This window comes from Alosa sapidissima, chromosome 1 (assembly GCF_018492685.1).
Source record: "Alosa sapidissima isolate fAloSap1 chromosome 1, fAloSap1.pri, whole genome shotgun sequence".
NCBI lineage: Eukaryota > Metazoa > Chordata > Actinopteri > Clupeiformes > Clupeidae > Alosa > Alosa sapidissima.
Window position 1 is genome coordinate 2,898,133 of NC_055957.1, and position 12,620 is coordinate 2,910,752.

Below are 12,620 nucleotides of genomic sequence, written 5' to 3' on the forward strand. Positions count from 1 at the left end.
TGTCTAGCAGATACCAGTGAGAATTGAGTGTGGATAATGCAATTTAGTGAGACAGTTAGAATCATATAGGCCTTTCAGCGTGATTTATTTTTGTGGAAAAAATGTGCTGGACTGGGCGGCGGTCATATTTTGTACCGCTCTGCGGTACATCTAGTTTCCATCTCATCTAGAAGACCAACACACTTGCTCTTCTCTCTGCTGATGGGATGTGTTTATTTCCATCTTATCTAGAAGACCAACACGCATGCTCTTCTCTGTGCTGATGGGATGTGTTTATTTCTCTCTCATCTAGCAGTAAGAGCATCATTTCCATGTTCCACGTCTTCACCTCGTGTCTGTGGGCCGCTCTGTACCTGCCTGTGGACCCATTCCTGTCACCGCAGGGGATGATGGTCAGTTTGGATCAACTGAAACACCTCTTAGCAACATGATATTGATATGTAAGGGATGATATTTAGTTTGGATCAACTGAAACACCTCTTAGCAACATTATATTGATATGTAAGGGATGATATTTAGTTTGGATCAACTGAAACACCTCTTAGCAACATTATATTGATATGTAAGGGATGATATTTAGTTTGGATCAACTGAAACACCTCTTAGGAACATTATATTGACATATAAGGGATGATTGTTAGTTTGTATACTTGTAAACTAGCCTGACGTAGCCATACTCAATTCTATTCAGAACTTCCTGACCTCAAATGTTGTGGGTGGGACTAAGTTCGGCTGGCACCCAGGCTATACTTAAACACCTCTTAGGAATATTATTTTGACAATCTAAGGGATGATAGTTAGTTTGTATACTTAAACACCTCTTATGAACATTATATTGATAAAGGATGATGGTTATTTTGGATCTACAACAAATACCCCTCAGCTGCAGTACTGAATATTAAATCTAAATATGAAATTGTGTCTGAAAGCTATTTTTATTTTTTTAATTGTAAAAATTAAACAGTTAGATCATTAGCCTCTACTTCAGTGAATTGTGATTTTACACAGCGTGTTGAGAGGATGCACATCCCTGCTCTTCGAGTGCCTCTTAGTGGAGAGAAGTGGAATTTGAAAAGAATGAGATGCCACCCATTCTACTCAGTACGGTGTCACACATCTTAGTACACTGTTGCTTTGCACGTGTTGTGGAGGACTGGAATAAGGGCTGCACTGTGCTGTCTTCCTGCATTGTCCCTTTCCTCAATATCTCCCTCTCTTCCCGTCTTCTTCTCTTGCCTTTCTCATTCACTCACCCTTTCTTTTCTCTCCCTCTCCATGTTTCTATCTGTCTGTCTGTCTATTTGTCATTCATCCATTTTTCTCTCTGCCTTTCCTCTCTCCCTCACTTACTCTTTCTCTCCCTGTCTCTCACGTATGCCCCGCCTCTCTCTATCATATCTCCACTCTCTCGCTCCCTCCCCCCGTCTCTCTCTCTCTCTCTCCCTCTCTCTCTCTCTCTCTCTCTCTCTCCCTCCCTCTCTCTCTCTCTCTCACCCCCCCTCCTATTTCTCTCCCTATCTCTCATGTATGCCCCCCTCTCTCTATCATATCTCCACTCTCTCGCTCCCTCCCCCCCGTCTCTCTCTCAACTCCCCTCTCTCTCCCTCTCTCTCTCTCCCTCTCTCTCTCTCTCTTTGATGTCTCTTCCCCCTCTCCCTGTCCTCTGCCCCACAGCAGTCCCATCAGACAGCGCTTCACAAAGCGGCGATGGTGGGGAACCGTGATGGTGTCGCAGCTCTTATCAAAGGTGGCTGCGCTCTGGACCTGCAGGACAAAGCAAGTATCTCTTCCACCGAGAGACTCTTACCCCATTTCACACTGCACTCTTGAATCCAATGTGTTGAAACACCTGGTGTGCTGAATATCTTGACCGTCATCGATTTTCTGAGACACGAGTCTCATGCTTTGACACCTAAACGGAAATCAGCAAAACAGCACCTCTCACATACAAAGCACAGGAAGTGTGAAACAGTGAAACAGTTTCTTGAGGAAACATACTGATCTGGGGACTGAGATCCTGTTTTTAGATTGCACACATCCCACGTCTCCTGATCTGGGGACTGAGACCCTGTTTTTAGATTGCACACATCCCACGTCTCCTGTAAGTTCCGTTCCACATTGATGCATTTTGATAGCGGCTCCCAGACCCCCGGAATCTGCCAGCAAAAGTTCATGCATAATAGTGTGTGTGTGTGTGTGTGTGTGTGTGTCCACGTCCACTGGGTTGTCTGATGGATGTCAGAGATTATAGTGGTGTAGTGCCATTATATACAGAGTAGGTTATGTCACCGCCTTTTGAGCACTTTGAGCACATTCATAATGCACTTGCATTGTGACCCCCCTGTGACTGATTGGTGTCTTGGTGAGTTGTGGTGTTAAGAACTGAACTGTCACTTGACATCACTTCCTCTTTGGCAGGACGGAAACACTGCGTTGCATGAGGTGTCCTGGCACGGCTTCAGTCAGTGTGTCAAACTCCTGGTGAAGGCCGGCGCTGACGTCCACGTTAGGAATAAGGTAAACACCCCAAACCTACGTCCACGTTAGGAATAAGGTAAACACCCCTGTCCATCCTTCAACACCAAACCTATCCAGTGCTGTCCAATCCAAACCAAAATGAGCCAAACCAGAGGAACATACAGTGAAACATGTTTACTGATTTATTCAGGTGACTTCAGGACCAACACTGATCTTGTACACTCTTAAAATGAATGTGTTGAAAACAACACAAACTGTGTTGTCCCTATCTGGACACAGAGGTGTGTTAAAAACAACGCAAGTTGTGTTATTTTCAACACATTATTCAGTGCTGTATTACTTTTGTAAACATATACTGTAGTAGAACATCATTTGATCCAGTGGTTACTCCAAGAGTTGCTGGTAAAGCCAGTAATCCCCCTTCATAGACATGCTTGCTAATCCTGTTCAATGCAGTCCAATACAAACCAAAATAAATCAATGTAAACCAAATGTATCCCTTGTAAACCAAGTCAATAGTTTATATATTACAACCTCTCAACCTCTCAACCTCTCAAACCTTTAACACCCTTTTCTCTCCTCTTTTCCTCTCTCACGCTATCTCTTTCTCTCTCTCTCTCTATCTCTCTCCCTCTCACTTGCTGTCTCTCTCTCTCTCTCTCTCTCTGATTCTCTCTCTCTCTCTCTCCCCCCTCTCTCTCTGATTCTCTCTCTCTCTCTCTCTCTCCTTGTCCAGGCAGGAAACACAGCATTGCATCTGGCCAGTCAGAATGGCCACTGCCAGAGTGCGCGTCTCCTACTGCTCGGAGGATCCCAGCCCGACAGCAAGAACCATGTTTGTCGAACTGTGTTAATCTGACCACACACTATTTACACACAGCACCCAGCGGCTCGCTCGCTATTTAATCCAGGCCTAATCCACCGGATTTGTGCACGGCTGCATTGAAAGAGTCATTTGTCAAGCACACAGAAGAGAAAGTAGTATTTAAGTCATGCTCATGTTTACATTGAGAACAAGCCCACAAAACATACAGACTTTTAACATAGAGCCGTGGCCTACTGGTTAGGGCTTCGGACTTCTAACCAGAGGGTTGCCGGTTCGAACCCTGACCAGTAGGCACGGCTGAAGTGCCTTTGAGCAAGGCACCTGACCCCTCACTGCTCCCGAGCGCCGCTGTTGTAGCAGGCAGCTCACTGCACCGGGATTAGTGTGTGCTTCACCTCACTGTGTGTTCACTGTGTGCTTGGGTTGAATGCAGAGACCAAATTTCCCTCACGGGATCAAAAAGAGTATATATACTTATACTTATCGGAACATACAATTCAGTTAATCAGTTAGACTACACGGCTGTTGTCCCTCTTTCTGTCTTTCTGTCTCTTTCACTCATGCCATCTTTCTGTCTTTCTTTCTATTTCCCTTTCTTTCTGTGTTCTTCTCTCTCTCTTTCTCTCTCTCTCTATCACACACTCTCTCCCTCTCTCTCTCTGTCTCTCTCATGTCCTCTTGCTATCTCTCCTTCTCTGTCTGTCTTTCTTTCTTTCTATCTCCCATTTCTTTCTTTGTTTTTCTCTCTATCACACACTCTCTTTTTCTCTCTGTTGTTCTTTCTCTCATTTCTATCTCCCTCTCATGCTGTGTTCCTCTCTCTCTTTCTCTCTCACGTTGTCTTGCGATCTCTCCCTCTCTTTCTGTCTTTCTCTCTTTCTGTCTCTTTTCTCTCTTTGTCCTTCTCTCCCCCTCTCACTATCAAATTGTGCTGCCATATTTAATACTTCCCTTCCTCCTCGCTGTTCTCTTTGCTTCTTTATCAGGTAGGAGACACGTGTTTGCACATCGCCTCTCGCTACAATCAGTTTGCCATGATCAAAATTCTGCTGGGTGGTCTTTGCTCTGTGGCGGAGAAGAATGAGGTAGGTTGCCATGGCGCTCACCCAATGCTGTACCAGTGTCAACACCATTTCCCACGCAACACCTCGGGAAAAAAAAGCTTTTCAATTTCCAGGAAATGAATTGGTTATTCACTGACCTGTACGGCCAGTTAGCATTTACATATGAAGTGTGTTGCTCATGACCTGTTATTATGAAATGATATGAGATTTGTGTATATAAATGAGGTTAATGAAAGAGGCCAAATACAATGTGCTGAGATGTTGTTTTCAGGTTGGAGATACTGCCCTGCACGTTGCTGCTGCACTGAACCACAAGAAGACAGTTAATCTACTGCTAGAGTCTGGAGCTGACAGCGGCATTAAAAACAATGTGAGTTAGTGGGAGCTTGATTAGGCCTATTACATGCACAGTACAGTTTTTCTCGATTGCTTTGACCCCAAAGGCCCCAAACTCTATTGGTTTTCCCGTGCTAAACAAAAGGAAAACATCTATTCACAGGTGGCAGAGATTCCTTGCGTAAGTCTGAATCTCTGATACACCTGTGTGAACTGAAAGTCCTATCCATAAGAGATACCATGTGTTGGTTGATGTGTGGCTATAAGTAGCTATAAAAGTTTTTTGCAAGCAAAAGGTGTTAATTGATTTGAAAATGTGATGTCAGAGTTGACACAAAAATTAAAGAAATTTGAGAAAAACTGTAACACCAGAAGAAAAGTAGTTCATCAAGTTTGAAATGTTTACTCAAGGTACATGTTAATTAATATATATGTCAATTGTTTCAACTGACAACATGAAAATGAGAGACAGTGATGAGATGATACATATTTATTTTCACAGATTCAGTTTTAAAAAGCTATGAATGCTATGAAACGATTGATTGTTTGATTGATTGGTCGCTTGACTGACTGATTGATTGATTCAATAGTTGATTGATTGAATGAACAAACAAACAAACAAACAAATAAACAAATGCAAATCCATATTTCCCAGATGTATTGTGTGTAATCATTGAAGGCCTGATTTCAGACCTTAGTGTACCCGACTCTTCCTCAGGCGGGCCAGACTGCTGTTGATAAAGCCCGGGACCAGAACCACAGAGAGGTGGCCGTGCTCCTGTCCAAAGCAGACCAGGTAAGCAGCACTGACGGAGCACACTCTACCTGCCTTTCCACGCCACGCAGACACAAGGTCACCACAAGGTCACTCACCACAAGGTCATTCACCACAAGGTCATTCACCACAAGGTCATTCACCACACAGCAAGAGGAGAGAGAGCAGCATATCATTTCATTATACTGCCTTTCTTAGATGGACTTGTGTGCGGTCACATGGTATGTGTACAATGTTTCATTTCAGTCTTTCCATACTGAACTGATGAGACTCAAATCTACTCTGTCTGTCTGTCTGTCTGTCTGTCTGTCTGTCTGTCTGTCTGTTTGTCTGTCTGTCTGTCTGTCTGTTTGTCTGTCTGCTTGTCTGTCTGTCAGGGTCATCGCTTTGCTCGGGCGAGGACGGTGAGGAAGAGGAGAGACCAGCTGAAGACGGCCCGGAGAGCTCAGTCCGTCCCCAGGGATGAGGTCCCTGCAGGCAAGGTACACACACACACACACACACACACACACACACACACACACACACACTCACTCCTGTGGATATGCTCAACTGCAGGGATCCAGCACTCTATTTTCCAGCTCATGGGTTCTAACCCTATTGCACCTTTAGAAGAGTCCAGATCCCTTGATTAAGATTCTCTACCACACTCAAGTTTCACCTCAGCGCTAGAACACTGGACTCATTTATTAATGCACACAGTTATACCTGTCCAACCGTGACATGCTAGCATGGTAGAGCATAACAATGATCAATGACGACTGCAGAAAATGTTTGTGTGTGTGTGTGTGCATGTGTGTGTGTGTGTGTGTCTGTGTGTGTTTGTGTGTGTGTGTGTGAATTGCCTGTATGCTTGGGTTCTTGCAGGAGAACACGTCCGTGGCTGAGGCTGAGGACTCACACAGCAGCGACCAGGCTCTCAACAAACGCATCGAGATGGTCAGCAAAGCTATGTCCAGCCCTCGAAACAGGAGGAAGTTACGCAGGCTCAAAGACAGGGTACGAGGACACAAAGACACATTTTTTGCGTTCAAAGGACTGCTGAGCTGATGAATTGATGATCAATGCATACTTTGCATTGATACATGCAGTGCATACTGTCAAGGCATGGCCAAGAGCGTTTATGTTAGTAGTACCATTCCATGTATTCACATAGCTGATCTCCACCCAAAACCACTGAATATGCTTTTTAAAGGGAAACTTGGCAGGATTAGCTATATTTCCCCCTTTGCTGGATAAATTGTGCATTATGCTATTTCAAACTGTGGAAAAAGGTAATGTTAAAGGAATACGCCACCCCTAGGTGAAATTGGGTCACTCCCCGCAGTCCCTAGAGTTGGATGAGTGAGCCAAAGCGTTTTTATAGCCGACCCAGCCATTGTCCTAATCTAGAAACGGCCCGGTTAGCTTTATCTTAGCGTAGTCGCTGTAATCCGGCGATATCAGCTAGCATGTCGTTGCAAAAGCGAATCAAATAACTCAAGATTTTTTATAATTATTTCTCGTAACCTGTACATTCACATCGAGTACAAATATCAATGCAAATTAACACGAAGGGATTTACTAGACCAATTTAGATTTGGAACTATTTTCGGGCATAGCACCGGCAAAGCACCGCTGCCAGGCGCAAAGACATCACGCAGCATCTGTAAACCCTCAACTTCTGGCAATACACCAGCGTGAGTTCCAGTTCTCTGCTACTAGGCTGACACTGACACAAGTGCGGTCACGCTCCTCTTCGGGAGCGTTGCCCACCATCGATGGCAGTATATTATCCCACTCTGCACAGCATAAACACTCCATTTCAGTCGGCATGGGTTGGCACACTCCACACACACCACCAGTTCGTGTTTGCTCTCGTTCTCTCATCTGACTCGCCTTGACTAGTCGCAACGTCCTCTCTTCCCAGATCCAAAGCTCGCAACTCCTCTTCAGTGAACTCAGGTTCGAAAAGGTAGGGTCTTGGATCTTGGTAGTCGAAGTCATCATCTTCGTCTATCGTGTAATCTTCCATATTCATCGCCATTAGAACTCTTAGAGAAAGCCCACCTGTCAGTGTCAGCCTAGTAGCAGAGAACTTGGTAGTCACGCTGGTGTATTGCCGGAAGTTGAGGGTTTACAGATGCTGCGTGATGTCTTTGTGCCTGGCAGCGGTGCTTTGCCGGTGCTATGCCCGAAAATAGTTCCAAATCTAAATTGGTCTAGTAAATCCCTTCGTGTTAATTTGCATTGATATTTGTACTCGATTTGAATGTACAGGTTACGAGAAATAATTATAAAAAATCTTGAGTTATTTGATTCACTTTTGCAACAACATGCTAGCTGATATCGCCGGATTACAGCGACTACGCTAAGCTAAAGCTAACCGGGCCGTTTCTAGATTAGGACAATGGCTGGGTCGGCTATAAAACGCTTTGGCTCACTCATCCAACTCTAGGGACTGCGGAGAGTGACCCAATTTCACCTAGGGGTGGCGTATTCCTTTAAAGCACATGGATTTGTTTACAAGCTAGTGAAATGGTTAGCATAAGTTCGGCAGAAAAATGTGGATGTTACAAGGTAAGAAACACGATTTAAAACGAGTTTTTTGTTTCTCACTTCTCTTTCCGGGACGGTAGTCTCAATGGTGCAAGGTTGGTTTTCCGCCTGGGGACGCTAGGGGCAGCGGGGAAAGGCACCATTTTCACCAGAACAGGTCATTTAACCATCCAAATGATTTCTAAACGGGTTTATTATGTTGAAATAGTTGCCAAGTTCCCCTTTAAAGGTTCCTTTCAACTCATTTACCCTCTCTCTTTGTAGACTGTGAATTTGATTTCATTGGAATTTTTCAGATTTATAAACATCTTCCTCAAACCTTTTGGAGAGCTACCGGTACTTAGAAACAGGTGGGGAGCTACCTGTTGGAGACCCCTGATCTAGAATAAGTAGAGTATGTTTTGTATACAAGGTAATGGTACAAATAATGCAGGCTTTCTGGGGTTCAAGTCCGACCTGCCCCCATCCCTCTCTCACCACTCGCTTCCTGTCCCTCTCCACTGTCACACTTCAATAAAGCCAATAAATAAACAAATAGATCAATAAATAATCTTAAAAAACATCCTTACAGTGTGTGTGTTGTCGGCCCTTCTCTGCTGGTGGTGTTTCAGGCTGACCCTCACACGAGGAGGGAGGGCCACAGCAGAAGAGCGCGCAGCGCCAGCCCCCTGGACGAGGACGACATCACCTTCCCCGACGGCAAAGCCTACCAACTGTACACGCTGTACCGCGACAAGGACGGCAAAATCAAACAGGTCAGAACGAGGGCTTTGGTTTTTTTTTGTTTTTGTTTTGTTTATAAACTGCGATTCTAGCCGACTCTAAGCAGTGCACAGAATGCAAACGTTTAAAAAAAAAATACACGGTACATTTCATATATAAATACAGTATCTTTATTACATTACCTGTAGCCTAAAGCACATATTGCAGCATATTGCACATCAAAGCCCAACAACAGAGACACTACTAATAGAATTAAGGTTATGTAAAAGACGGGAGGTGTGAAAAAATACTGTAAATATTGTATTACTGCTAAGTGGTATGATTATAACCTAACAAGATCTTAATAGCCTAATGTTAAAATGTATTGAAACAAACTCTTATGGTCTCAAATAATTCTGAGTGATGTATATGACTTAGTAGACCGTATCAACACAATATATTATCTTATAGTGGATCTTTAGTGCAGCGTCCCCATGGAGAGCAATGTTGTTATCTCTCCCCTCAGGCCCCAGCCACAGACTGCCACTGCAAGCCTCTCATCAAGAAGCTGGAGAACCAGCTGAAGGCCACCAAAATGGAGATCCGGTCCCAGATGTACAGCATCCACGAGGAGATGAACAGCAAGCTGGGCCGCATGGACCGACAGAGCAAACACCAGGTGTGCGTCACTCATCACCTAAACACCCGTCACTCATCACTCAAACACCTGTCACTCATCACTCAAACAACCGTCACTCATCACCTAAACACCTGTCACTCATCACTCAAACACCCGTCACTCATCACCTAAACACCTGTCACTCATCACTCAAACACCCGTCACTCATCACCTAAACACCTGTCACGGGGCAGTCGTGGCCTACTGGTTAGCGCTTCAGGCTCGTAACCGGAGGGTTGCCGGTTTGAGCCCCGACCAGTAGGCACGGCTGAAGTGCCCTTGAGCAAGGCACCTAACCCCTCACTGCTCCCCGAGTGCCGCTGTAGCAGGCAGCTCACTGCACCGGGTTAGTGTGTGCTTCACCTCACTGTGTTCACTGTGTGCTCTGTGTGTTCACTGATTCACGGATGGGATAAATGCAGAGACCAAATTCCTATACGCAAGTATACTTGGCCTAGAAACCTGACTACATTTTACATTTAGGTCACTCATCACCTAAACACCCGACACTCATCACTCAAACACCTGTCACTCATCACTCAAACACCTGTCACTCATCACCTAAACACCCGACACTCATCACTCAAACACCTGTCACTCATCACCTAAACACCTGTCACTCATCACTCAAACACCTGTCACTCATCACCTAAACACCCGACACTCATCACCTAAACACCCGACACTCATCACTCAAACACCTGTCACTCATCACCTAAACACCTGTCACTCATCACCTAAACACCCGACACTCATCACCTAAACACCCGACACTCATCACCTAAACACCTGTCACTCATCACCTAAACACCTGTCACTCATCACCTAAACACCTGTCACTCATCACCTAAACACCTGACACTCATCACTCAAACACCTGTCATTCATCACCTAAACACCTGTCACTCATCACCTAAACACCCGACACTCATCACTCAAACACCTGTCACTCATCACCTAAACACCCGACACTCATCACCTAAACACCCGACACTCATCACTCAAACACCTGTCACTCATCACCTAAACACCCGACACTCATCACCTAAACACCCGACACTCATCACTCAAACACCTGTCACTCATCACTCAAACACCTGTCACTCATCACCTAAACACCCGACACTCATCACTCAAACACCTGTCACTCATCACTCAAACACCCGACACTCATCACTCAAACACCTGTCACTCATCACTCAAACACCTGTCACTCATCACCTAAACACCTGACACTCATCACCTAAACAACCGACACTCATCACTCAAACACCTGTCACTCATCACCTAAACACCTGACACTCATCACCTAAACAACCGACACTCATCACTCAAACACCTGTCATTCATCACTTAAAGCAACACCAAAGCACTTTTCCTGTTGCACGCACGCTATTTGTTTATCCAGCACTGGCTTTGGAAATAACAATGTCTACAGACAAGGTAGAGTACGTTGCATGATTTTATGAAAGTATGATGTATTGCAACATCAGAAGCAAGTCAAATTTGTAGTTTCATATGTCTCATTCCATCGAACTACAGATCCGCTACCCGATCTGGCAAACTTGCATAGTGCGGTTATGGCCGATAGAGGGTCGCGAAGCGAATGCAGAATTGCCGTTCACCCTGTTACGAGTTGATGAACCACTGAAATGGTACAAATGGTACTGATTTTGGAAACATTATTTTAAGGTACAAAAAACTCTTTGGTGTTGCTTTAAACACCCGTCATTCATCACTTAGGTTGGCCTCACACTGCGTCCATTTAACTGAACCGTGTCTGGTCTCTGTTCACATTACATTTTTGTTTGTAGACCTGGGTCTGTTTATGTCATAAACACTAGCTTCTTTTTACCAATATCACTTTGTGATGTAAAAACGGCAGTTTATTTCCTGGTTTAGGAGCAGATAGAATTCAAACTGCACCGGAGTTCTTGCGAATCGTACCCCAGACCACTGTTCTCTAGTGGACCCGGGTCCGCATCCAGACTGCGTTCACATTAGAAAAAATCACCGAACCATCTGTCCAAACGAACTCTGGTCCTGACCAAACGGTCTAGTGTGAATGCGCTCTTAAACATCGTCACTCGTCACTCAAATACCTGACACTCATCACTTAAACCCCCATCTGTCATCATTCAAACACCCATCACTTGTCGCTTATAGACCTGTTTCTTCAAAGAGAAAGCATTAACAAAGACAGATAAGACTCTAAAGAACTATGTGTGTGTGTGTGTGTGTTCCGTATATACATATATTCCTCGGGGGCCAGATCAAAGTGCTCCAGAAGATAGCACAAGAACGTGTGTCTGTGGAGGGGATGGAATGTCTGTACCGCATCAACCAACGGTCCACCATAGAGAGACTGAACGAAGAGCGCAGACAGGTATGACCAGACCACAAACAACACACCTCTCTAAACACACACACACACACACACACACACACACACACACACACACACACACACACACAGTCAATTTGCAACAGGAAATCAAACCATAATACATGAAAACCTTTATACATAATCTGCCCAACCAAAACTCAGTCAAAACTAAGCTTCATAATGGTTTTCATTTATACTAATTCTTAAATGCTTAATTTCTGCCAATAATAATTACCCTGTGTTAAAGCAGCATACTGTGTATATAGACTTATAAAATTGGCTCCTGGCAGGTGCAGATATTGGCTTTTTGTGTTTATATAAATCTGAAACTGGCTCATGTGAAAATAATTCGGTGTGCGTATGAACTAACTTTGCAGTGGTCATATGAACTTACCATGCAGTGGTCATTTGAACTTACCATGCAGTGGTCATATACTATAAACTAACCTTGCAGTGGTCATATGAACTTACCATGCAGTGGTCATATGAACTTACCATGCAGTGGTCATATGAACTAACCATGCAGTGGTCATATACTATAAACTAACCTTGCAATGGTCATATGAACTAACCTTGCAGTGGTCATATGAACTTACCATGCAGTGGTCATATGGACTAACCTTGCAGTGGTCATATGAACTTACCATGCAGTGGTCATATGAACTAACCTTGCAGTGGTCATATGAACTTACCATGCAGTGGTCATATGAACTTACCATGCAGTGGTCATATGGACTAACCTTGCAGTGGTCATATGGACTTACCATGCAGTGGTCATATGAACTTACCATGCAGTGGTCATATGGACTAACCTTGCAGTGGTCATATGAACTTAC

At 44.4% G+C, this 12,620-nt stretch overlaps 1 protein-coding gene across 1 annotated transcript in view; it reads left to right on the top strand.

The window, feature by feature from the left end:
• Positions 1-12,620, top strand: part of ankrd6a (ankyrin repeat domain 6a) — a gene marked incomplete at its 3' end in the record, with an annotated part of 55,898 nt that overhangs the window by 41,660 nt on the left and 1,618 nt on the right. Inside the window, exons 3-14 of the mRNA XM_042104233.1 lie at positions 293-392; positions 1,675-1,776; positions 2,419-2,517; positions 3,215-3,313; positions 4,291-4,389; positions 4,640-4,738; positions 5,423-5,500; positions 5,857-5,961; positions 6,347-6,478; positions 8,629-8,772; positions 9,246-9,398; positions 11,671-11,784. Of these exons, the coding sequence (XP_041960167.1) occupies positions 293-392; positions 1,675-1,776; positions 2,419-2,517; positions 3,215-3,313; positions 4,291-4,389; positions 4,640-4,738; positions 5,423-5,500; positions 5,857-5,961; positions 6,347-6,478; positions 8,629-8,772; positions 9,246-9,398; positions 11,671-11,784 (1,324 nt within the window). The remainder of the gene's footprint in view (positions 1-292; positions 393-1,674; positions 1,777-2,418; positions 2,518-3,214; positions 3,314-4,290; positions 4,390-4,639; positions 4,739-5,422; positions 5,501-5,856; positions 5,962-6,346; positions 6,479-8,628; positions 8,773-9,245; positions 9,399-11,670; positions 11,785-12,620) is intronic.